General features: G+C 44.2%; 1 protein-coding gene across 46 annotated transcripts; it reads right to left on the bottom strand.

Annotated features, from left to right (window-relative positions):
* Positions 1-1,369: 1,369 nt before the first annotated feature.
* Positions 1,370-25,193, bottom strand: LOC147354452 (uncharacterized). 46 transcript variants are annotated; one of them, XM_086354110.1, is made up of 8 exons: positions 25,149-25,193; positions 23,165-23,236; positions 21,254-21,318; positions 20,446-20,584; positions 19,791-19,884; positions 16,470-16,552; positions 13,108-13,234; positions 1,370-5,172 (listed from the first exon to the last, which is right to left on the bottom strand). In XM_086354110.1, exons 6-8 carry the CDS (start codon positions 16,503-16,505, stop codon positions 3,245-3,247), a joined length of 2,091 nt encoding a protein of 696 aa, XP_086210236.1. In that variant the 5' UTR covers positions 16,506-16,552; positions 19,791-19,884; positions 20,446-20,584; positions 21,254-21,318; positions 23,165-23,236; positions 25,149-25,193; the 3' UTR covers positions 1,370-3,244. The 46 variants fall into 46 exon arrangements, 43 of the variants coding, with proteins under 43 accessions (XP_086210236.1, XP_086210248.1, XP_086210250.1 ...); XM_086354122.1 differs by lacking the exons at positions 19,791-19,884; positions 23,165-23,236 and adding exons at positions 12,190-12,243; positions 24,301-24,505 and having other exon boundaries at positions 16,470-16,594; XM_086354124.1 differs by lacking the exons at positions 19,791-19,884; positions 20,446-20,584 and adding an exon at positions 12,190-12,243.
* Positions 25,194-26,775: the final 1,582 nt, after the last annotated feature.

The following is a 26,775-nucleotide window of genomic DNA, read 5'->3' on the forward strand; positions in this document are numbered from 1 at the left end:
ATGGGGTCGCAAAGAGTCGGACACGACTGAGCGACTAATCTGATGTGATCTGATAGTCTCTTAGATGTTGGCTCAAGGAGTCAGTCGACAGAAGAATAACCAGTAACCAATAATTTTTTCCTCCCTCTGTATGCCATCCTGAGTCAGTGGCACAGAGACAAACAAGGGTGGGTGCCCCCTCAAAAGAGGAGACCATTCGGATGTCCATTTGGCTGGGTCCCCGGGGGGAGGGGGGGGGGAACTTAGGTGCCTCTTAGCATTGACTGCTGCTGCTGTTAAGTCACTTCAGTCATGTCCGACTCTGTGCGACCCCATAGACGGCAGCCCACCAGGCTCCCCGGTCCCTGGGATTCTCCAGGCAAGAACACTGGAGTGGGTTGCCATTTCCTTCTCCAATGCCTGAAGGTAAAAAGTGAAAGTGAAGTCGCTCAGTCGTGTCCGACTCCCAACGACCCCATGGACTGCAGCCCACCAGGCTCCCATCTCCGTCCACGGGATTTTCCAGGCAAGAGTACTGGAGTGGGGTGCCATTGCCTTCTCCGCTTAGCATTGGCAGATCAGTATAAACCCTTGATCTGGATGTGTCTCACAGGCTGACACACCCTTGAGCCATATGAGGTCACCACGAAACTGCAAGCTAGGGCCCACTCGGACTCCATAGCCTTGAAGGCCGTGAAGCCACACAATCCAGCTTGAAGCGCCAGAAAATCAGGTCGCACAGTCGTCCACATTCATTTTTCGTCCACCTGGCTGCTCTCCCGAGGGAGACTTAAGACGTATCTTATCACTGGCAGGTCGGTATAAATCCCTGACCTAGACCAGCCTCACAGGGAGGGATCAAATCCCCCAGAGACTGGCACCACCTTTCAGCCTTATGAGGTTGTCATGGAACCACAGGTTTTGGACCCTCTCAGACTCCGTACTCTGAGGACTGTGGAGCTCAGTTTTACTTCCTTCAGTCAGCAATCATGCATACACAATCACTCAGTTTATCACAATATGTCCCTTTTCCCAAGTTCCCAGGTCTCCCTATCTGATACTCCCTTCCCAAGGTGATCTGTCTCCTCTTCTACCCACTGGGGTAGGACCTCCTGACTGGGGACTGGCCCTGTGGCCTTACCTTACCCTGTGGCCATTCCTGGTGAGTCCAGTTGGGGTTTGGCCATCTGGAGTCAGAATGCTGGTCCAAAAGAGAACCTGGAATGAGGAGGTGGTGCGCCTTCTGATTCAACTCGGGGATCCTCTGCTCTGACTCAGCCAAGCCACAAATCCGGCAGCTCAAGAGGCCAGTATGGGTGGAATCTAGCTAGGGCCTCCAGAAATGCTGCACAAACCAGTACTTGAGAAACCAAGCACCACACTTGGGAGGTTGGAGAACTCAGGTTTATTATGCTGCTGGGCCCAGAGGAGTTAACACTCCAAGGCTTGAGCCCTGAACAAAGGGGTTAGAGTTTTTCTACACGGAAAGGCATGATTAAGCAGGTTTGCAGGGGCTAGGGCGATTGCAGACCATTCAGGTATGACCTAAATCAAATCCCTTATGATTATACAGTAGAAGTGAGAAATAGATTTAAGGGCCTAGATCTGATAGATAAGAGTGCCTGATGAACTATGGAATGAGGTTTGGGACATTGTACAGGAGACAGGGATCAAGACCATCCCCATGGAAAAGAAATGCAAAAAAGCACAATGGCTGTCCGGGGAGGCCTTAAAAATAGCTGTGAAGAGAAGTGAAAAGCAAAGGAGAAAAGGAAAGATATAAGCATCTGAATGCAGAGTTCCAAAGAATAGCAAGAAGAGATAAGAAATCCTTCCTCGGTGATCAATGCAAAGAAATAGAGGAAAACAACAGAATGGCAAAGACTAGAGATCTCTTCAAGAAAATTAGAGATACCAAGGGAACATTTTATGCAAAGATGGGCTCGATAAAGGACAGAAATGGTATGGACCTAAGAGAAGCAGAAGATACTAAGAAGAGGTGGCAAGAATACACAGAAGAACTGTACAGAAAAGATCTTCATGACCCAGATAATCATGATGGTGTGATCACTGACCTGGAGCCAGACGTCCTGGAATGTGAAGTCCAGTTCACATTCAGAGAATCCCATTCACCAAACAAGGGTGAATGGGATAAGCTCCAGTTACTAGTATTGTGAGTTCCCACTTTCTGAGACCTATGTGATTTAGAGTTTGCAAGAAGCAAGCTGAGTTACAGAGGCAGAAGGAGAAGGAGGTAAAATTTTAACTTTTCCTCTTCAGTTTCTCTCCTGTATGAACTGCCTAATGGTCAGTTAAGGCTGAACATGAAATAGAAGCTTTGCCACATGCATTTCATTTGTATGCTTTCTATACAGTATGAATACTCTGATGAATTAGAAGGCCTGAATTCTAACTAAAGACTTTGCCACACTCATTACATTCGCACTGTTTCTCACAGTTGTTCCATTTGTAACGTTTTTCTCCACTATGACTTAATCTGATGCTTCCTATGATGGTCATTTCAAGCACCAGCCATACATCACATTTCTATGCTTTCTCTCCTGGATGAACTGCCTGATGGTGAGTTAAGGCTGACTGTGCACTAAAACCTTTGTCACAATTCTTACATTTGTAAGGTTTTGATAACTTATCATGAATAGTGTGGGATTCATGATCTCTGAAGATTTAGCTTTGGGACCAGGGACCAGGGTTGATCAATCAAGAGCTTTTGTGTAGCAGAGTTTTATTAAAGTGAAAAAGGGATAGAGAAAGCTTCTGACATAGACATCAGAAGGGGGATGGAGAGTGCCCCCCTGCTAGTTTTAGCAAGCTGTTTTATGTAGGTTGGAAAGTTATTCATCAGATAAGAGAGACACCTCAAGGCTGAGGGAGTTTCAGCAGGCCCCTCTCCCACAATATGCATTTTTTAGATAGGATGGCAAGAGATGTGTCATCCCCCAGCCATAAAACAACTGATACGAATACTGTTTTGTTGAGCTATCATCAGCCCATGGTTTGATGATAGTCAAATCTGATGATAGTCTTAGGAAGAATCATTCTGAAGAAAGGCCAATTCCAAAGCAGTTACATAGTTTCATTAACATAGCTTAAGAAAAACATTTCCATAAGAAAAATGCTCGAGGTTTAGCTCGAGGTTAGAGAAAAGTTAAGTTCAGGTGGAACCAGGTGTCATCATAGCAACACAGAATTTTAAGACACTTGCAGCCTATTTCCTCTGTTTGGAGACCCATGTCCTTCCTGCGTGTTACCCTCTCAGTTTCTCTCCAGAATGAATTCTTCGGTGAACTGCAAAGGATGCAGTTTGTCTAAAGGCCTTTCCACACACAACACACTTATATGGTTTCTCTCCAGTATGAATTCTCCGATGAACTGCAAGGCTTGCGTTGAAACTAAAGGCCTTGCCACATACATCACATTTATATGGTTTCTCTCCAGTATGAATTTTCCGATGAGATGTAAGGCCTCCATTTACACGAAAGGCCTTGCCACATACATCACATTTATATGGTTTCTCTCCAGTATGAATATTCCGATGAGATTTAAGTCTTCCATTTACACTAAAAGCCTTACCACATACATCACATTTATATGGTTTCTCTCCAGTATGAATTTTCTGATGAGATGTAAGGCCTCCATTTACACGAAAGGCCTTACCACATACATCACATTTGTATGGTTTCTCTCCAGTATGAATATTCCGATGAGATTTAAGTTTTCCGTTTACACTAAAGGCCTTACCACATACATCACATTTATATGGTTTCTCTCCGGTATGAATTTTCCGATGAGATGTAAGGCCTCCAATTACACGAAAGGCCTTACCACATACATTACATTTGTATGGTTTCTCTCCAGTATGAATATTCCGATGAGATTTAAGTTTTCCGTTTACACTAAAGGCCTTACCACATACATCACATTTATATGGTTTCTCTCCGGTATGAACTTTCCGATGAGATGTAAGGCTTCCATTTACACTAAAGGACTTACCACATACATCACATTTATATGGTTTCTCCCTGGTATGAACTTTCCGATGAGATGTAAGGCTTCCATTTACACAAAAGGCCTTACCACATACATCACATTTATATGGTTTCTCTCCAGTATGAATATTCCGATGAGATTTAAGTCTTCCATTTACACTAAAGGCCTTGCCACATACGTCACACTTATATGGTTTCTCTCTGGTATGAACTTTCCGATGAGATGTAAGGCTTCCACTTACAAAAAAGGCCTTTCCACACACATCACATTTATATGGTTTCTCTCCAGTATGAACCCTCTGATGAATTGCAAGATATGTGCTTCGAGTATAGCCATGGCCACATACTTCACATGTATACGGTTTCTCTCCAGTATGAAGGGTCTGATGAACTGTACGCCTTGCTTTTCGACTAAAGGCCTTTCCACACACATCACATTTATATGGTTTCTCTCCAGTATGAACTCGCCGATGATATTGAAGGTGTGTATGCTGTTTAAAGCAGTGGCCACATACCTCACATTTATATGGTTTCTCTCCAGTATGATTTCTCTGATGAACTATAAGGGTCGATTTATCATTAAAAGCCTGACAACATATGTTACATTTATATGCTTTTCTTCCTGTATGGATTCTTTGATGTCTAGTGAGTTCTGAGTCCTGAAGAAAAGTTATGTTACACTCATTACAACTGTAAGTGTTTTTCTTGTGTGCTTCCTGGTCTGGTACCAGTTCTGAGGGATGTATAACAGCACTCTCTTGTTTATGAGAATTGCCTTTACGGACACTACGAGTTCTCTGAGGTGGTAAACCTGAGGCGCTACTGTTGATATTCGCCACAACCTGACTACATTCAGAAACTGTCCCTTCAGATTCAAGTATCTGCAACTGATCCTGAAAGCTTGATCCATGCCTTTCAACAGGCTTATTTCCTGCATCACTTCTACTATCATGATCTCTTCTATTGGTGAGATTGTTGTTATGGGATGTAGACGTTCCTCTGTCATTTCTTTCATCATCTGTCCACAGACACTCAAAATCATGCATATTTTCTTGTACCTTCCTGAGGAAAAAATCTTCGATTTCATGGCTTTCAGCTGTTCCAAACACCACTCTTTGAAAACTTTCTTCTTTACCACTATTTCCTTTTGCCTGTAATTTCTTGATCATACGTATTTGAGACACATCTACAAAATACAAAAACCATATGCATCCTATCAATTACAATTCATAAATAAATTGTTTCATGCCAAATACATGGTATTATACCAAAATGCATATTCATGCTGAACGGGATTACACATGTTCCCAATGATGATCTTAAAAATATTTGAAAAGCTAAATAAATAGAACTCTTTAAAAATGAAAGAGCAATCATATGTAATCCAAATTAATTTTAGGATAGCCTAGCTTCAAAGATACAGTCAGACCATATTATTTTTTTCTAAACTCATGTCAGTTCTCAAAGAAAAGGGTATTTTCACACCATGACTTCTAAACTCATTATACTTGGTAGTAAACACACTGCTGTCTCATAATTGAGGAGAATTTTTAGCATACTGTATACACTTTATGCATACTTATACATAAGTAAATGGTAAAGAACAGACAGGGCTACGTAGGTGACTTGGTAGTAAAGAATTAGCCTGCCAATGCAGGAGACATAGGATAGGGAGCTTCAATCCCTAGGTGGGGGAGATCCCCTGGAGGAGGAAATGGCACCCACTGAACTATTCTTGCCTGAAAAAAATTCCATGGATGACGAGCTTAGCAGGCTACTGGCCATGAGATCTCAAAGAGTCAGACAGAACGATCAACTGAACAAGCATTCATTAACAGGCAATACACTGCAATGGTAAATAATCGAAAAGAAGCACTTTAACGAACAATGGAAAACATAAATAGCAGTTGACAATTGTTCACGAAATTCCCTACAATAATGGGAAAAAAAAAAAAAGAAAACTTTCCTAAATACCTCTTATAAATCTATCAATAGATAGACCTATAGGCATTTCATGACACTGACAAGTGGTTCATGTCAGTTACATTGTGTAATACATAAAGACCATCATCTTTAAATAACAAAATATTAATAAATGAAACGTTGTCTACTTAAAGAAAAGTCATTCAGTAGAGCAATTCCCTATCTATACAGTAACTTTAACTTACCCAGTTCATTGGTTCCAAGATACATGTCAAGGAACAAGTTTTGGGGCCTCCCTTCTGGCTCAGAGGTAAAGAATCCACCTGGTAATTAACACAGGACACAAGGGTTCCATCCCTCATCTGGGAAGTTCCCACATACGTTGGAGAAACTAAGCCTGTAGGCCACAACTCCGTGTTCCAGAGTTTGGGAGTCACAACTACTGTGCACAGGCATACAGCCCATACACTCTAACAAGAGAAGGCATTAGAATGAGAAGTCTGTGCACTGCAAGTAGAGAGTAGCCCTTGCTTGCCACAAGTAGCGAAAAGCCCCTGAAGCAACAAAGACCCAGTGCAACCAAAAATAAAAAACATTTTAAAAATGTAATGTATTGGTATGAAGAAAACCAATATTATTTGAAAACTTATTAACTAGAGTCAGAGACAACACTCACAAAAATGAAAAGTAAAATAAAAACATACAAGATGTAAAGTAGACAAAGAGATGTCACAATAAACAAGACAGCAAGTAAATATATCCTTTAAGCAAAAGTAATCTTTCAGGCAAATTCCTTGGTGGTCCAGTCATTAGGACTATGCACATACACTGGAGGGGGCACAGATTCCATCCAGGAATGGGGAACTAAGATACCACCTGCCACATGGCACAGGGAAAAACAACAACAACAAAACCAAAAAACCAGTAACTTCTGACCTTTTCTGTAAAACAGGCAACATTCTATGCCACATAACAGCACTAATAACCTCAATTTTACAAATAAAGGTAGTGGATTCACAGGGTTCCTGTACACAACTCCATGGAACATGAAAGTAAATGAGCAAAAGCAGGACTGACACCGAGACTTACAGATTCACACATGCTCTGAACCACCAGGGCCCACTTGGGCAGAACAGAGGACAAAAAGTTACAATGAACTCCAGGAGTGTAAAAAGGAAATTTCAGATCAGACACAAGAACTGATGGCTGTGTTACTCAGCCATCCCTCTTGGAAATCATTTCCAAGGTACCAACAAGATATCAACTCAGGTCCTGTCTAAGAGAGGACCTCAATATCCACTGCCCTTACAGGTTTCCTGAGTTACAATCACAGAAGATCCAAACTACATTCCTGTTACACACACCCCTGAAGGATGTGGCAAAAGCAGTAACAACAGGAACAGCTGAGGGCTCTGAACAGGAAGACAGGTTGAAGGCAGCTCTGTGTAGGATCTGAGACACCAAATGCAATCAAAGAGCTGCTAGTCTTGCCCTTCTTCCAATGAGGTCTCCCAAGTGCAGCAAATAGGAAGAGAAGCAGGCTGGGTCTGAAATAATCTCTGGAGGTGTCAGCGCTCTTCTACACGGACCAAAAAGCAGGCATCCGATGGAATCCAGCACAGAAGGGGGACAAAGAGGAAATAGATCCCATTGAAACACCTCATCACATGCTTCCCATAGTCAAGCAAAAACATTGATGGGAGTCAAATGACAGATTGTTACAGATCATATAAAGACTTTAGCCTTTTAGGACCTCTTTTCTTGGAGGTCTACTTTGTATAAAAACTCTCCCTCTTTTCCCTAATTAAATCATTTTGTTCATTGAGAAACAGCCACCTGTAAGTCAGACCTACTTTCTTTCTCCCTAAAAAAATATAATTTTCTGGTAGGAGCCTGATGGGCTCCATGTTAAATGTCTTGAATGCTGTCATCTTCCCCTTGGCATTCCCTGAGATAAGAGATACATGGGATGGAATGTAAATTCCAGTTGAGGAATTTACACCCAACAAAAACAGGGTAAATAGACAGTCATTCTCTAATCTCAGGGAATAATTACGGCAAGGACAAAGAAAGGAAAAAACCCTGTTTGTTAAGGGAGACACTACACATGCCCAGAAAGGTTTCGTGGAGTCAAAACTCACAGGATAATTCCAGGCCATAATGAGTCTTGCTCCTCCAAGAAGCCTTCACTTTGAGATCCAACTTGTCTAAGGTGTGCATGCACACTCCACGGAGGGTCCTGAGACAAATTAACCAGGGAGAATAAACAAGGTGATTGGCCTGAGGGAAGATGAAGACCTGGAAAACTGTCCTTTGTAAAGAATTTACACTTCCCAAAGGCATCTCTCTCTCTCTCTCAGGTTGCCTATGTGCCTTGCCGCATGTAATTTTCCTTTCAATAAACTTTTTCCTTTATTCTCTATCTTCTGCCTCGTCAACTGAATTTGTTCTTGACTAGGCAGGCCACACTAGGGACCTTAGCCCTAAATGTTGGCTCCTGTGGTCCAGGGGTTAGGAGTCTCGATCTGGGAAATTAAGAACTTGCTTCCAGCTTCCGCTCGCTTCCACTCACTGCTATGAGCATCCCAAATCAATTTCACTGCTCATACCTTTTGTTACTAAAAACACGGATCTTACTTTTCTTAAGCAACCATGAACTGTCCTTTATATTAGCATTTTGTAGCATGGTGACCATAAATACCAGTGATAACTTCTAAAAACATTTGCTTCTTATGGAGAACATCTCAGGGTAGCAGCAGGCATATTCATTAATAATCCAAAATCTCTTTAGTTTCTCTATGAGAGGAAATTATCAGTAATCAGTGCCTCTGTGAGTGCTAAGTCACTTCAGGCATGTACGACTCTGACCCAGGGATTGAACTCTCAAAAATCAGTGTAATACAATAAAAGCGTTACACAGTTTGATAATTCAACTCATGTCTTACTCAGATGAGCAAACAATTGTTTTTACTAGATATTTAATGTTGAATATTTCCCAGTTCATGTGCCTCTGAAATTCATTTAGGTTAATTTCTCGTAACTGTTTGATCTGTAACTGCTTACTTTTTTTTTTTTAAGCCAAGTGAATTAGATCTCACTTACAAACTAACCTCAGCAATATCCAAAAACAAAGACACACAGTGAGACATGCATAAATCCAGACACACAGATGGACAGACAGAGACCACAGTTTTCTGCCTGAGATTTAAAATGTCTCTTTGACCTTTGTCTTTCCCCTTGGTTTGGAATTTCTAATTTGCCCAAGGTTAAGGCCTCAGGGAAAGTGGGTTATGTATCAAGGACTTGGTAAAGGTTTCGTGCTGTGCTAAGTTGCTTCAGTCACGCCCTGTGATCCCATGGTCTGTATCCTGCCAGGCTCCTCTTTCCATGGGACTCTCCAGGCAAGAACACTCTGGTGGGTTGCTATTCCCACATCCAGGGGATCTTCCTAACCCAGGGATCAAAACCACCTTTTCCACACTTGCAGGCAGGTTCTGTACAATTAGAGTCATCTGGGATGCCCTGGTAAAGGTTAACTTCAAGCTTTTTTCTAGGCTAGCTGTTTCAAGGAGTTAGTTGCTTTTAAATCCATATGCTGGAGAAGGCAATGGCACCCCACTCCAGTACTCTTGCCTGGAAAATCCCATGGACGGAGGAGCCTGGTAGGCTGCAATCCATGGGGTCGCTAAGAGTCGGATACAACTGAGCATCTTCACTTTCACTTTTCACTTTTATGCACTGGAGAAGGAAATGGCAACCCACTCCAGTGTTCTTGCCTGGAGAATCCCAGGGACGGTGGAGCCTGGTGGGCTGCCGTCTATGGGGTCCCACAGAGTCGGACACAACTGAAGCGACTAAGCAGCAAGCAGCAGCAAATCCATATGCAAAAAGAATCAGTTGTGCACTTTCAAAGAGAAAAAAAAAATTCATTTTAACCAGTTTTCTCCAGAGTCTAGAGAATATCACAGCTATCCTATGTCAAAAAACTTACCTATCCTTTCTATAGTCATAGTTTTGTAGCTAAAATACAGACCAAATAATGCTCAAATTGACTGTGAAAACAAGCGCTGATGGCCTGATAAAAATCTTGGATTGTCCCTCTGGGAAAATGGGGGTCTTGGATTGTTCAGAAGAATCTGAAGGGGTAAAGAAACTTCCTAGAGTTGGGGGCAGGAGTGGGGGAAGCTGGGCTTATCCTCCCCTCTGAGAGACACGGACAGTTAGAAGGGGACCAGCTGATGGAGAGGGAGACAGAGGGGTTGGGAGGGGTGAAAGGCCACAACAGGACAGAGAATGGCGAGAGAAAGGGCAGTGGGGGACACTACTGGAGCTGTGGGCCGGCTCAATAGAGAGCCGACTTAAAAAGTGAGGATTTGATCAGCCAATATATAATTTTGACACTGTAATATGGACAAACATCCTCACTAATCACATAATTATTTTTCCAGTAACTTCTCTAAGACAGTTTTAAGTTCGCTTTCTGTACCTCACGGTAGGAGAGAGGAGGATCCAGCCTCTCATCCAGCAGGGCAGATTCTTATTCTTTCTCAAGGGGTGAGAGTCACGAACATTCAGTAACTTCTAAGGGTTCAGCCCTGTTTAATTTACGGTTCCAATTCTCACACAATCCAGAGAAGATGTCCCATGTATTAGCTAATGAGTAATAAGGTGAAACTTACCATGTGGGAATGAAAATGTCATCAATCTTAATCTCTTGAATCTTAAAGAGTGGCATTTTGTCTCACAAATCCTGCTCACAGTGCCAATTAATGCCTTGCCAAAAGTTTTCACTTTCGTCTCAGGTTCCAAGGATTTGTTAAGAAAATAAGCCACTCGTTCTATACAAATAAATATTCCAGTATTTATTAGAGAATTATCTAGCTGACTTTCAATATACTAATCTAACCAGTCCATCCTAAAGGAGATCAGTCCTGGGTGTTCATTGGAACGATTGATGTTGAAGCTGAAGCTCCAGTACTTTGGCCTCCTGATTCGAAGGGCTGACTCATTTGAAAGGACCCTGATACTGGGAAAAATTGAGGGCAGGAGGAGAAGGCGAGGACAGAGGAGATGGTTGGATGGAAGCACTGACTCAATGGACATGAGTTTGGCTAAACTCCGGAAGTTGGTGATGGACAGGGAGGCCTGGAATGCTGCAGTTCATGGGGTCGCAAAGAGTCGGACATGACTGAGCAACTGAACTGAACTGAAAAGACAAGGAAATAAAAACAGCAGAAGCTACATCACCAAATTGGCTTCTGACCAGCATCTAGACTGGAACAGCCCTGGGAAGTCCCAGGACACAGCACATCTGGAGTTTCAATTGGGAAAAGGTACCAGGCAGCACGTTCACTCCATGGGTGAGGCTTTAACACTGCAGTTCGGGGTTCCTGCTTATCATCCCAGGATGCAAACCGATATCATCAATCTGTGAGCAAAATCTCACAGCAGCTCTGGTTTCATCTTAATGCTGTTTGTTTTGTCTTATGAAACTTGGATGTTCCTAAGCCTGGGGCTGGGTTGTTCGGAGCCTCTTTGAACAATCTCAAGGGTTTACAACCTGAAGATTTGTGTCCAAATTTATCTATGGTGCTGCAAGCCTTGCACTCACAGCAGGCAGTCAGGGTACTCACAGTCAGGGTGTGTCCAGGCAGGTTAGAGGCAAGCACAGAGGAATGCACTGCTTTGTCTTGAAGCCTAAACAGGATTATTTATTTAATTTCCCTAACGCTCTGGTGGCCTCATGGTAAAAAGTTAGCTTGCTGATGCGGGAGACATGGTTTCGATCCTTGTTCTGGGAAGATCTCACATGCCAGGGAGCAACTAAGCTGATGAAGGACAGATACTGAGCCTATAGCGAAACTACTGAAGCCCATGTGCCTAGAGCCGGTGCTCCACAACAAAAGAAGCCACCGCAATGAGAAGCCATGCACCCTGCAAGCAGAGAGTAGCCCCCACTTGTCTCAAATAGAGAAATGGCCATACGGGAAATAGACCCAGTACAGCCAAAAAAAAAAAAAACAACCCAAAAGGCCTTGTCTTTGTCTCTGTGGGCACTAAAGCACCACTGGAGGGTGATGAACGTTTCATACATCAAAGAACAGAGCAGGAAGTTGAAGAGAAGAAAAATCTCCTGTGAGAGTTCATAAACACTAAATATCTGTTTTCTCACAGAACTCTCACACTTTGAGAGCTTCCCAAACACGATGAATGGTGTGGCTTCCTCTCTGTCCTTGTGACAGCTGACCTGGGATCACAGTGTTGATCTTTTCCCACTCACCTGATTTTCTGCTATTAATACCTCATTCTCCACAATCCAGGGATCTTTCTTGTGCTACAAAAATAGAGTTATGATTCAGGTCAGAATCAGAAATTCCTGCTCAGAAGAAATGTCATACTTGGCTTCTTCCAGAATCCAAATTTTCATTTTTTAAAATAAATACATTTGCTATCTTTAATAATTTTGTTTATTCATTCATTTTGGCTGCAGCGAGTGCTCCTTGCTGCTTGGACTTTTCCTGAAGTTGGGCAAGTAGGGGTTACTCTGCAGTTGCAGTGCATGGGCTTCTTATTTGCTTTGCCTTCTCCTGGGTGCACGTGCTTCAGTAGTTCTCCCATGTGGGCTCAGTAATCGCAGCTTCCAGGACTAGAGTGCTGCTTTAGTAGTTCAGGCCCACAGGCTTAGCTGCTCTGTGACATGTGGGATATTCTAGACCAGGCATTGAACCTGTGTCTCCTGCATTGGCAGGTGGAAAATCCCAGCTCTTTTGTCAGTCAAGAAATGAGGACATTATGATGGACAGAAAATATTTCACAAATTACTTTACTATCTGCCTCCTTCTGAATGCACAGGGAACAGTATACTATACAGTACAGTATATATCAGTTATCTAGTTCCTTTCCAAGAGTTACGAACCAAGAACAAAGGGATATAAAATAGGCAACTGGATATTTCGAAGTTTGAAATCAGCTTTATAAACACTCAAGCTCTGGAAAAACTCCTTGTGTATCACACAGTGGGCAGGTCATCAGAAGGAAAGACAAGTTTAACCTCCTGATGCCAATCATGAAGCCTTACATGTCTGAGTGAACAAGGTTTTCAGCTCAGTCAAGAAAAACAGGGCTCCCAAGACACAGTGAGGGAAAATGCAGAGATACCCCAAAGTAGATCCCTACTTCAGAGAGAAGTGATCCTCACCCACAGACAGCAGGTTCCTGAGGGTCTCCACCATCACGTCCTTGTACAAGGTCCTCTGGGCAGGGTCCAGACAGTCCCACTCCTCAGGAGTGAAATCTATGAACACATCCTTGAAGGTCAACCGTGCCTGAAATGAAAACACATGTCACCAACGGGCCCTGAGGAGGGTTATTATTTTCACAGAAAAGGAGAAGAGGTGAGACAAGTGAGGTCAATTCAGCTGAAGTAATATTCTGATAGATCCATGCAAATCTATATGGAGCAAATTGTTGCTCTCTAATTTAGTTTCCTATTTTTTCTAAGATGATGATATCCTCCAATCAACATGAATTCATCATGGGTGTGGACAAGACATGAAAAATATACAGATTACAATCAACAGTGGGTCGTTGATGCAGAATTGTTACATTCAACACACTGAGTGACATTCACTATCTAGATGAGTTACAGCAAGACTGCTGTCTTCAGAGAGGACAAAGTCCACAGTGGCTTTAAAAGAACACAGACTGTGATGAGGATGTCATCATCACACTCACGAGAGGTGTCTCAACACTTCATACAAACTAAGCATTAGTCTAAAGACTTTACCCATATGAACTTGTCATCAACATAACAGCAACAGTAGAGAAAGATCTGTGTCCATCTTACTGGGGAGAAAACTCTGTCACTCTAATAAATAGCTCTGATCAAACAGTTAAGAAATGAGGCGATAGCACCTGAGCTCAGGTGGTTGGGAGAGACAACTGAACCTAAGGAATTAAAGAGTTAAGTAACAGTATAAAAGACCATCCCCAGAGAGTCCCCTGAGAATACCTGAAACAAGTTCAAGGGAGCTGAAGGGCAATGGAACAGCATGAATAGTCACTGTACAGGGTCACCCCCTCTACCCAACCCACACAATGTCAATAATCTGACTACTATTTACATTATTCATGTGATGAGGTAGAAAATATTAAAGGCCATTGAATACACACTTAAGATACAACTGCAACTGCTCTAAGCATAAACCGTATTTATGAGATGGTTTTGTAATAAAATCATGTACATCCATGCACTCATGCATGTACATGTAAACACATTATTGATTGAAAAAAGAAGACTTGTCTTTATCTTTTTCTTTCATTCAATCAAAATTTAGTGAGCATCAACTCTGTGTCCCCAACTGGGAGTACAGCAGTGAACATGACGGAGCTTACCATCCAGCAGCCAGTGAGTCAATTACATCCATAATTTTAACATCACTATTGTTATTTGTGCTCTGAAACAGGCCTGGTGCTAAGGGAAGATTCAACAGAGAGTGTTGACCTACATCAAGAATCACACAAGGTCTCTGTGAGGAAGAAACACTTAGGATTGGCAAGGTGGGAAATGGAAGAGTTTTGTAAGCAGACAGAAGAGCCTCAGTGCCGGCTCTGATGCAGGAAGATATTTACTGAACAGAAAGCCAGCCAGTGTGACTGCAAAGTAGGGAATGAAGAAAGGGTGATGCCAGGTAGAGGCTGATTTCTGCAAGGCCTATAAATTGAGGATGTTATTTCAAAAGCAACTGGACATCACTTAAGAATCTGCAGGAGGAAAGTTAGAGGTTTAGGTTTGTTTTTCAGCACTCACTCTGCTATGTGAGGAGGTTGTTGTTCAGTTGGCTCAGTCATGTCAGACTCTTTGGGACTCCATGGACTGTATGTAGCCTGCCAGGCTCCTCTGTCCATGGGATTCTCCAGGCAAGAAAACTGGAGTGGGTGCCCATTCCCTTCTCCTATTCATGTGTATTTTGGCATCTTTGGCACATTAAAAGTGAGTCAAATGTAAGTTTGATTCAGTAAGTTTGTTAACATTCTATTTCCTTTTTACAGCTTATCTGGTTTGGTTATGCTGGGCCTTCGTTGCTGTGACCCAGCTGTCTCTACTTGTGGCTGCACTGCAAGGAGTTGTGGCTGCAGTGCCCAGGCTCTCATTGCAGTGGCTTCTCTTGTTTCAAAAGACAAGCTCAAGCATGCGGGCTTCAGTAGTTAAGGATTCTGGGCTCCAGAGCACAGCCACAGCAGTTGCTGGGCATGGGCTTAGTTGCTCTGCGGCATCTTCCAGGAATTGGGATGGAACCCGTGTCCCCTACATTGGCAGACACATTGCTATCCACTTTATCACCAGGGAAGTCCTCAATATTATTTTATACTATTAAGAACATAAAAAGTAGTACGAGCAGAAAAAAATACACAAAATACTTTAATGCCATCTGTATAACATATCTGTATTTAAAAATAATATGAGGGTGTCCCCAGTGATTCAGTGGTAAAGAGTCCACTGACCAATATAAGAAACACAGGTTGTTGCCTGGTCCGAGAAGATGCCACATGCTGAGGGGCAACTAAGCCTGTGAACCTCAATTTCTAAGCCAGAGCTCCAGAGCCCAGGAGGTGAAACTACTGAAGCCAGCACACTCTAGAGCCTGGGCTGCAAGACAAGAGAAGGCACGGCAATGAGAAGTTCGCACACTGCAACTAGAGAGTGGCCAACTCATCAGAATTAGATAAAAGCCATTACAGCAATGAAGAGTCAGTATAGCAAATAAATATATTTTAAAAATAATATGTGACTTTATTCTTAATTTTAGGTATACAGTTATTAACTCAGAGTTTACTATTTTATTCCAATAATAAAACATTAAATCAAAATTAGTAAAGTTGGGGAATTCCCTGGCGGTCCAGTGGTTAAGATCCCACACTTCCACTGACGGGTTTCAGGCTGAACCACTACTCAGGGAACTAACCCCTGCAAGCTGCACTGTGCAGCCAAAAAAGAAAGAAAAAAAAATTAGCAAACTATATTTCATAGTTTAAATGAGATGATGTAATGAAACACTCTCCAGCCCTGAGGTCTTTTTTTGATCTTTCCATTCAATTCTGAAACACTAAGATTTTCAAGGAGGTCCTCATTTAGTTTTAAATGTACTATAAAAAGTGAGAACTAATTTCTCTTGGTTAGTTCCTTTTTCCAGATTTTACCACATACTCTGCATATGAACCTCTGACTCCAGGTGCAGCTTCTTTACCCTGGTTGACAGAGACCAGACAGTGCATCCAGATGGGCCCTAAGCAATCTCTGCTGCCCAACAGCACTGAGACCCCGTCTCCAACCCGTGGGTGAGAAGCCCTGTCGAGGACGGTGCCCAGGGGAGCCTCCTCACAAGGGCCAGGTCACTGGGTCATGGGGAGACGAGATCTAAGTGGAGATGACAGGCCCTGAGGTAAGTGTGCATGTACAGCAGTCAGATAGGACACTCCAGAGTCGGACATGATTAGCGAGTCCAGAGAAGGGCAATTCAGAAAGGACAGACTGAGAATCCTCTGAGAATATGACCTTACCTGAGAAAGAGCCATGCCTAACTCCTGTTCTTTCATCTTCCTTCTCTTCTGGGCTTCCTCAGGCAACACAAGTCTTCAGAGGTCTATCATGAAAGTGGAAAACATGCTGGCATCTGGTCCCATAACTTCATGGGAAATAGATGGGGAAACAGTGTCAGACTTTATTTTTGGGGGCTCCAAAATCACTGCAGATGGTGATTGCAGCCATGAAATTAAAAGACACTTACTCTTTGGAAGGAAAGTTATGACCAAACGAAATAGCATGTTGAAAAGCAGAGACATTACTTTGCCAACAAAGGTCTGTCTAGTCAAGGTTATGGTTTTTCCAGTGGTCATGTATGGATGTGAAAGTTGGACTGTGAAGAAAGCTGAGTGTCGAAGAATTGATGCTTTTGAACTGTGGTGTTGGAAAAGACTCTTGTGAGTGCCTGGGACTGCAAGGAGATCCAACCAGTCAATTCTGAAGGAGATCAGCCCTGGGTGTTCTTTGGAAGGACTGATGCTAAAGCTGAAACTCCAGTACTTTGGCCACCTCATGCGAAGAGTTGACTCACTGGAAAAGACTCTGATGCTGGGAGGGATTGGGGGCAGGAGAAGGGGGCGACAGAGGATGAGATGCCTGGATAGCATCACCGACTTGATGGACATGAGTGTTGGGTGAACTCTGGGAGTTGGTGATGGACAGGGAGGCTTGGCGTGCTGCAATTCATGGGGTCGCAAAGAGTCAGACACGACTGAGTGACTGAACTGAACTGAATGCTTAGGGTCATCACACCCCATTCCTGAGCCCCAACCACAGACGCAGGGAAGCCCTCACCATGAGGAACAGACAGTCCTCTGTGCCCACTGTCTCAGGAGGGACTCAGGACAGGCAACTCCGGCAGAGACCAACACAGGACTTTCACACTTTCCCTCGGATCACACTCCCCTCCTGGTGAGGCCTCATGCACACAGCAGCAGGGGGTACCTCCACTGACCCCACAATCCACTTCAGGTCACACAGCAGGCCCTGGTCCAGCCCCACTGAGAGCAGAGCGCCCTTCCCTCCCCCAGGGCCTAATCTCAGTCTCAGAAGTGGAGGCTAAAAGCCCTGGTGCTCAATGCAGGATCCAGATCGGAATCATCTGCAGTCTGTGCACATTCCTGGGGCGAGACCCCACACGAGAACCTGAGGAGCATGTCTGTTGGGGGAGGGGTATGAAACATGCCTGGGCAAAATGCCTTATGAGCTCATGTGAAGCCTGGGTTGAGCACTAGTGAAGGATTAAGCCCAGGCCACCTCCCACTTTCTTCTTTTCCGGCTTTACTGAGACTAACGAGAAGGGTTATGTATATATACCATACACCATATGATCATGTGACACTGTGAAATATTTATCACAATCTACGAACCAACACATCCATCACCTCCAAATTCCCATGTTGTGTGTGTGGTGACAACATTGATGACATACTCTCCTGACAAATTCCCAGCATGCAGTAACAGAATGGGATTAACTACGGTCAGCATGTTGCACACACCTCCCCAGGACCCACTCATTTTACAACTCAAAGTCTGTACCTTTCAACCAACATCTCCCCAACCTCCCCACCTCCCAGCCCCAGATAACCACCATCCCACTGTCTGGTACTAGTGAGTTTCACTTTTTTACATTCTACAGATAAGCGAGCACATACAATATCAGTCTTACCCTGTCTGTCCTAAATTCACTTAGCATAATATTCTCTACATTCATCCAAGCTATCCCAAGTGACAAAAATCTCCATTTTTACAGGAAGGGATAAGAAATCCTTCCTCAGTGTTCAATGCAGAGCATGAAAGTGTATCCACAGAGAGTTTTCTGAGAATACCTGAAACAAGTTCAAGAAAGCTGAAGAGCAATGAAGGTGTAGAATCCCAGATCTTTTGTCAGCCACGAAATGATGGACATTATAGACAGAGAGAAAAATATTCACAAATTAATTTACTATCTGCCTCCTTCTGAATAATAGGCAAGAGTATAATATACAGTATAATATGTAGGTATCTGGGCTTCCCCAGAGGCTCAGCAGTAAAGAATCTGCCTGCAATGGAAGTGACATGGGGCTGATATCTGCATGGGGAAGATCCCCCTGGAGGAGGGCATTGCAATCCACTCCTGTATTCTTGCCTGGAGAATTTCAGGGGCAGAGGAGCCTGAAGGGCTATGGTCTACTGGGTCGCAAAGAGGCAGACACGACTATCAGATAAATGGTTACTGTATAGGGTCACCCCCTCTCCCCACCAACCCACACAATGTCAATAATCTTACCACTATTTCCATCAGTCATGTGCTGAGGTAGAAAAAACTTAAGGCCGTGGAAAACACTTAAGATACAATTTCAACCGCTACAAAGCATAAAACGTATTTATGAGATGATGTTCTGTAATAAAACCATGGAATTACAGATCCATGCACTCACACATGCACACATAAACACACAACTGGTTGAAACAAGGAAGAGTTGTCTTTACTTTTTTCTTTCAATCAAAATTTACTGAGCGTCAACTCTGGGCCCCAAAGTGGGAATATAGCAGTGAACGTGATGGAGCTTACCATCTAGCAGCCAGCCGGCCAATTACATCCATAATTTTAACATCACTATCGTTATATGTGCTCTGAAACAGGCCTGGTGCTAAGAGAAGATTTAACAGAAAGTCTTGACCTACATCAATAAATCAGACAAGGTATCCGTGAGGAAGAAACACTTGGATTGGCAAGGTGGGAAGTGGAAGACTGATGCAACCAGGGAGTACAGCCTGAGTGCTGGCTCTGAGGCAGGAAGGTATTTAGTGAACAGAAAGCCAGTCAGTCTGACTGGGACACAGCAAAAAGAGCGGTGATGCCAGGTAGAGGCTGCTTTCTACAAGGTCTTTGGATTTAGGACTTTATTCCAAAAGTACCTGGAAGTCACTGAAGAATCTGCAGGAGGTAAATCAGAAATTTAGTTTTGTTTTTCAGAGCTCACTCTCCAGTGTGTGGAGGTTTTTGTTGTTTAGATACTCAGTCATGTCAGACTGTTTGCGACCTCATAGTAGCCTGCTATGCTCCTCTGTTCATGGGATTTTCAGGCAAGAATACTGGAGTGGGTGGCCGTTCCCTTCTCCAAAAAGATGCCTTTGACACATTCTGGGATGATACTCCTGTCTTCTTTTATTCATGTGTATTTCAGCATCTTTAGGACATTAAAAAGCAATCAATTGCACTTCAGTAATGTGTCAGCATTCTCTGTCTTTTCTAAAGCTTATTTATTTTGGTTTTGCTAGGTCTTTGTTGCTGTGAGCACACTTTCTGTACTTACGGCTGCAATGCCCGGACTTCTCGTTGCAGTGGCTTCTCTTGTTTTTGAACACATGCTCCAGAGTGTGTGGGCTTCAGGAGTTATGGCTCCCGGGCTATAGAACACAGTCAGTAGTTGTGGCACATGGGCTTATTTGCTCTGAGGCATCTTCCTGGACCTGGGATGGAACCCGTGCACCCTACATTGGCAGGCACATTCTTACTCACTGTACCACCAGGGAAGTCCTCGACATTATCTTATACTAGCTCAAAATAATAATAATAATAATAATACAAGCAGAAAATAATATACAGATTTAAAAAATAATACGAGGGCTTCCCCTGTGGTGCCTGATCCGTTAAGATCCCACATGATGAGGGGCAACTAAGCCCATGAGCCTCAATTTCTGAGCAAGAGCTGTAGAGCCCAGCAGGTGAAATTACTGAAGCCAGCGTGCTCTACAATCTGAGTTGCAAGATAAGAAAAGCCACTGTAATAAGAAACTCATACACTGCAACTAAAGAGTGGCCACCACACACCAGAACTAGATAAAAGCCACTGCAGCGATGAAGATCAGTACAGCCAATATATATTTTTTAAATATATTAAAAAAAAAAGTAATATGATTTTATCCTTAACGTAAGGGAGGTAGTTATTAACAGAATCCAATGTTTACCTTTTTACTCCATAACCAAATATTGCATGAAGATTAGGAAAGTTGGGGGAATTCCCTGTCAGTTCACTGGTTAAGATCCCACACTTCCACCACTGGGTTTCGGGTTTAATGCCTCCTCAGGGAACTGAGACCCTGCAAGCTGCATTGTATGGCCAAAAAAGAAAAAAAACTAATTAGCCAACTATATTTCTATAGTTTAAACTATATATATATATATATATAGTTTAAACTATATATATATAGTTTAAAGTAGACACTGTAATGAAATACTCTCTAGACCTGAGGTCTGTTTCTGAACTTTCCATTCCATGTCCAAATATTTCAGATTTTCAAGGAGGTTCTCATTTAGTTTTAAATGCTATTTAAAAATTCAGATCTGATTTCCCCTTATTGGCCTCTTTTCCAGATTTTAGCACGTACTGTGCATGTTAATACCTCACATCTAGTGTGCAGCTTCCTTACCCTGGTTGACAGAGGGCAGACAGGGAATCCAGGTGGGCCCTAAGCAAAGCAATCCCTGCTGCCCAACAGCACTGAAACCCCATCTCCAACCCATGGATGTGAAGCCCTGCCCAGGACAGTGCCCAGGGGAGCCTCCTCACAAGGGCCAGGTCACCGGGTCATGGGGAGACGAGATCTAAGTGGAGACGACAGACCCTGAGGGAAGGCCCCAGGTGAGTGTGCATGTACAGGAGTCAGACAGGACACTCCAGAGTCAGACATGATTAGCGAGTCCAGAGAAGGCCATTTCAGGAAGGCAGTGTGAGAATCCACTGAGAATATGACCTTACCTGAGAAAGAGCCATACCTGACTCCTGTTCTCTCCTTCTTCTCCTCCTCCTCCTCTTCTGGGCTTCCTCAAGTAACATGAGTCTTCATGGGGTATCAAGAAGATGGAAAACATGTTATTTAATGTTTAGAGTCAACAAATCCCCTACCTGAGCCCCAACCACACACACAGGGAAGCCCTCACCATGAGGAACAGACAGTCCTCTGTGCCCACTGTCTCAGGAGGGACTCAGGACAGGCAACTCCTGCACAGTCCAACATGGAACTTTCCCACACTTTCCCTCAGATCACATTCCCCTCCTTGTGAGGCCTCATGCACACAGCAGCAGGGGGTACCTCCATTGACCCCACAATCCACTTCAGGTCACACAGCAGGCCCTGGTCCAGCCCCACTGAAAGCAGAGCGCCCTTCCCTCCCCCAGGGCCTGATCTTAGTCTCAGAAGTGGAGCTAAAAGCCCTAGTGCTCAATGCAGGATCCAGATCGGAATCATCTGCAGCCTGTGCACATTCTTGGGGTGAGGCCCCACACCAGAACTGATGAGCGTGTCTGATGGGGGAGAACCAACTAATGAAAGGGTTCAGTTTGGTTCAGTTCAGTCGCTCAGTCGTGTCTGACTCTTTGCAACCCCATGAATTGCAGCACGCCAGGCCTCCCTGACCATCACCAATTCCCAGAGTTCACCCAAACTCATGTCCATAGAGTCAGTGATGCCATCCAGACACCTCATCCTCTGTAGTCCCCTTCTCCTCCTGTCCCCAATCCCTCCCAGCATCAGTCTTTTCCAGTGAGTCAACTCTTCGCATGAGGTGGCCAAAGTATTGGAGTTTCAGCTTTAGCATTAGTCCTTCCAAAGAACACCCAGGGCTGATCTCCTTCAGAATTGACTGGTTGGATCTTGCAGTCCAAGGGACTCTCAAGAGTCTTCTCCAACACCACAGTTCAAAAGCATCAATTCTTCGACGCTCAGCCTTCTTCACAGTCCAACTTTCACATCCATACATGACCACTGGAAAAATCATAGCCTTGACTAGACAGACCTTTGTTGGCAAATTAATGTCTCTGCTTTTGAATATGCTATCTAGGTTGGTCATAACTTTCCTTCCAAGGAGTGTCTTTTAATTTCATGGCTGCAATCACCATCTGCAGTGATTTTGGAGCCCCTCAAAGTTAAGGCTGACAGTGTTTCCACTGTTTCCCCATCTATTTGCCATGAAGTGATGGGACCAGATGCCATGATCTTAGTTTACTGAATGTTGAGCTTTAAGCCAACTTTTTCACTCTCCACTTTCACTTTCATCAAGAGGCTTTTGAGTTCCTCTTCACTTTCTGCCATAAGGGTGGTGTCATCTGCATATCTGAGGTTATTGATATTTCTCCCGGCAATCTTGATTCCAGTTTGTGCTTCTTCCTGCCCAGCGTTTCTCATGATGTACTCTGCATATAAGTTAAATAAGGAGGGTGACAGCATACAGCCTTGACGTACTCCTTTTCCTATTTGGAACCAGTCTGTTGTTCCATGTCCAGTTCTAAATGTTATGTTTACATATGTGTACATACACCCTGTGACACATGTACACTGTGAAATATTTATCACAAACCACTAACCAACACATCCATCACCTCCAAATTCCCATGTTCTGTGTGTGGTGACAACACTGACGAAGCATTCTCCTGACAAATTCCCAGCATGCAATAACAGAACAGGATTAACTATGGTCAGCATGCTGCGCATACCTCCCCAGGACGCACTCATTTCACGACTCAAAGTCTGTAGCTTTTGACCAACATCTCCCCGTCTTCCTGACCTTCCAGCCCCAGATGACCACCATCCTACCCTCTGGTACTAGTGAGTTTCATTTTTTTTTACATTCCATATAATGGAAGGACATATAATACCAGTCTTTCCCTGTCTGTCTTAATTCACTTACCTTAATATTCTTTACATTCATCCAAGTTGTCCCATGTGAGACAAATCTCCAGAATTGTTTACAAGAAAGTCGCTATTGAACGAACAAATCATTATCCCAAGTTACAAAAATAATTAAATGTAAAGAGTGCAGAAAGCCAAAAGTAATACCATTACAAAGAACATGTTTAAAGTTCCTTGAAAAGGCATCATGTAGTAAGAGTCAGTCAGTTCTTGCCCCATTTCTTCTCTCACATAACCTCTACTCCTCACCAGGAATAGGGAAGGGGGTGACCCACACCTGAGAGAATCAAGTCACTGCCACAGCCCCCACCTCAACCGGCTCTACACATGCATGCTCTTTTAATACAAATAATTAAAAAATACACATGCCTCACAGACAGAAGTTTTGCAATTCTCATTTGTATCTGTATAATTTAAAGAAGCAAGATTTGCATTAGATTTTAAAGCCAAAAATCAATGTATAACAACTTAATAATTCTTACCCAACTGATTCAGCACTCTTCGGGATCTAGTCCCCACCATCACCTGCACACTAGCTGTTTACACTTCATTTGGTTGATCTGTTTCCCTACTTCTTTCTACATGTCCCTTTCTCTGCTCTCATCTCTGCTCTCCTGCTGTGCGTGTCCTCCCTCTCTACTTCTTCCCTGCCTCCCATCCCGCCTTTCTCTGCCATCTGTTCGCATTCAAGTTGCTTTCTCTCCAACCTCCCTGGTGATCCTCAATCTCCCTGGATTTCTGCCTTTCGTCCTCCATCTCTGCCCGCCCTTCCTGCCAACTCTCTGGCACCCCCAAGTGGCTATGCTTCCTTTCAGCTCGCTTTTTTCCCTCAGCTCCTCCAATCTCTAGGAGTCCCCTTTCTCTCCTAGCAGGATATTGTTGCTCTGTAAGCCAAGGTCCGAACTCTTGTATCCCCTCGCGGGCTGTCTGTGTGCACTGCGTCTCCACTGTCGCCCTCTTTGGGACCCCTGATTTACATACCCTCTCCCTTGAAGGCTATAGAAGGGGGCGGCAGAGGATGAGATGGTGAGATACCATCCCTGGACTCAACAGACATGGATTTGAGAAAACTCTGGGAGATATAGGGCTCGCAAAGAGTAGGAATGAACAACCACACCTCCCTATGTTGCTCACCCTTAACTCTCCAGAGACCATGCTTTTCTCTGAAGTTCTCTCGTTTCCTCACCCGCTCCCTTCAAGGCTCATTCTCTTTCATGAAGCTGTCTCTTCCAAGTTCCTCACAATCCTCTTCACTGCCATCGCTTGTCCATGCTTTTCTCAATTTTACATTTCTCTAGGAGTCGCTGTCTCTGCTTCTCCTGATCCCGCCTTCCGCCCACTATTTACAGGGTAGGAGACTGAATAAGAAAGGCCCTCCCGCAAGAGCCAAATTCCAGCGGGTGGTATTTGGGGCCGAAGAACCATGGGTGTCCCGTGGCTGGCTCAGGTCACCTCCCCCGACCAGGGATCAGGGGAAAGGTCACTCTGAAGGGCAGAAGGACCGGCCTGAGGAGACATGAGTACAGAGGGCTGGGAGGGAGGGGGTCTCAGGAGCGGGGCGGGCTCTCCAGAATGCCAAGACTGCGGAGAGAACGCGGCCTCTCTGGGAGAGGGGCTTCCCGCGAGGCCTCCAGGGCCCAAGAAGGAGAGGCTTTAGAACGTGGAGCGAATAAACCACCTCGCCTAATAGAAGTGTATGTGGTACAGAAAGGGTAGAGGGATCACTGAGGTCAGTAAACGGTTTTAAGCCGGAAAAAGGTGCGAAACGCAGCGTTTCAGTGTTCCAAAAGCAGGAACCGGCTTCAGTGCGGATTTTTAAACCAAAAGGCTTAAAAGGCCTTCGCCGCTTACGGAGACGTCTGAATTTGGTGCGGGTAGTGGGGCGGGAGAGGGGATGTAGAGTCAGTAGCGACCCTCAGACCCGGGGTACAAAGAAAAGGAGACTGCGAGAGGCAAGTTTGACTCCAAAGAGAGAAACTCACGCTGCGCTGGGACCTCCACTCGCCGCTCTCCGCTTCCGCGTGGGTCACGGTGCGCGCAACAGCAGACAAATAGCTGAACGGCCTGCAGGCGGGGCCCTGCCGTCAGTGGGTGGGTGGTGGAGAGAAGCCGGACCAGCATAGGGCCTTTGAAAGGTGAGGCGGAACCTCGCTGCCGGGAGGGGCGGGGCGGAGCGTTCCGGCGCGGCGGGAGGGGCGGGGCGTCCCGGCGCGGCGGGAGGGGCGGGGCGTCCCGGCGCGGCGGGAGGGGCGCGGCGGCGCGGTGCAGCGGGCGGAGGAAACAGCTCAATACTGTGATCACTGCTAAAGGGGACTGCATCCAGGAAATAAAAAAACCAACTGCTTCTTGGAAGGAAAGTTATTATAAACTAGATGGTGTATCAAAAAGCAAAGGAATCACGTTGCCAACAATAGACAATCTAGAGTTTTTCCAGTAGTCAGCTAGGGATGTGATTAAAAATGTGATGTGAGAGTGGTCCATAAAGAAGGCTGAGCATGGAAAAATCGATGCTTTTGGATTCTGGTGCTGGAGATCAGTCTTGAGAGTCCCTTGGAAAGCAAGGAGATCAAACCAGTCAATCTGAAAGGAGACCAACCGTGAATATTCATTGGAAGGACTGATGCTGAAGCTGAGGCTCCAATACTTTGGCCACATGATGCAAATATCGGATTCACTGGAAAAGACCTCGAGGCTGGGAAAGATTGAAGGCAGGAGGAGAATGGAATGATAGAGGATGAGATGGTTAGATGGCATTACCAACTCAATGAGTCTGAACAAACTCCAGGAGATGGTGAAAGACATGGAAGCCTGGCGTCCACGAGGTTGCAGTGAGTCAGTCGTGATTGAGCGACTAAAGAACAGCAACAACAACACATCACTAATAGGGCATAGACTGGGAATTTGTGGAGGGTGTGTCTGGTTTTTTCCCAGGAAACAGGGGGCCTAGTGGGGTCTCAAATCAGTGATAATGGGGAAGGGTGGCTCTTGGCAGTAAGTCTTTTCCTGGAAGTGAAGTGGGAGAATTCTTTAATCTTTGCTTTTTTCCATAATTACAGGATCTGAAGTAAGCTTCAACTCTGTCATCATAAGCTATAATACAAGAAAAGTCAAAGAAGATAAATACACATGTAATAGTTTAAAAATGGAATCTTAGGAATATTAGCCCAATAATAATGAAGGAACAACAAAGGCCTGAGAACCTCGGTGTAGGTACCTTAGAATGTTGGTGAGGGGCGCTGCGTGTTCCCTTGGGCTGTGTTGTGTCTAGTCCTGTCACATCTTAGAGACATCAGTATGTGTTGAAAGACGTTCCTCTGAATCAACAAGTCAGAGGTCTGGGTTGAACCAGAACCCAGAGGTTATACTGATGCCAAAATCTTGGCTCTCTGTGCACAAATGCCAAACTGAAATATTTGAAATACAAACACAGAGACAGAGTTATGGAGGAGTAAGAGTGGCTTTCTATATGTGTGAGGCTAAAAGGGAACACTTTAGGGACGCTCCCTGGTGAGTAGGGAGAGGTTATATCACCTGCTAGGGATATATGCTAAGGATCAAGGCAGTAACAGTCTTGTATTCTTGTTTCCTCTGCAAAGTTGAAAAAGGATT

The sequence above is a fragment of the Bos grunniens genome, chromosome 18, assembly GCF_055505025.1.
Source record: "Bos grunniens cultivar Pamir isolate PY7600 chromosome 18, Bosgru_T2T1.0, whole genome shotgun sequence".
In the NCBI taxonomy this organism is placed as follows: domain Eukaryota; kingdom Metazoa; phylum Chordata; class Mammalia; order Artiodactyla; family Bovidae; genus Bos; species Bos grunniens.

Bases quoted from the DNA above. Each gene is read 5' to 3' on its own strand.
- LOC147354452 (XM_086354086.1), bottom strand. From the start codon at position 23,688: ATGGTGGGGACTAGATCCCGAAGAGTGCTGAATCAGTTGG. The intron at 13,235-21,253 runs GTATGGCTCTTT...TTTTCATTTCAG, and splicing joins AAGGAGAGAACAGGAGTCAG to GCACGGTTGACCTTCAAGGA. The intron at 5,173-13,107 runs GTGAGGATCACT...TGTATTTTGTAG, and splicing joins CAGGAACCTGCTGTCTGTGG to ATGTGTCTCAAATACGTATG.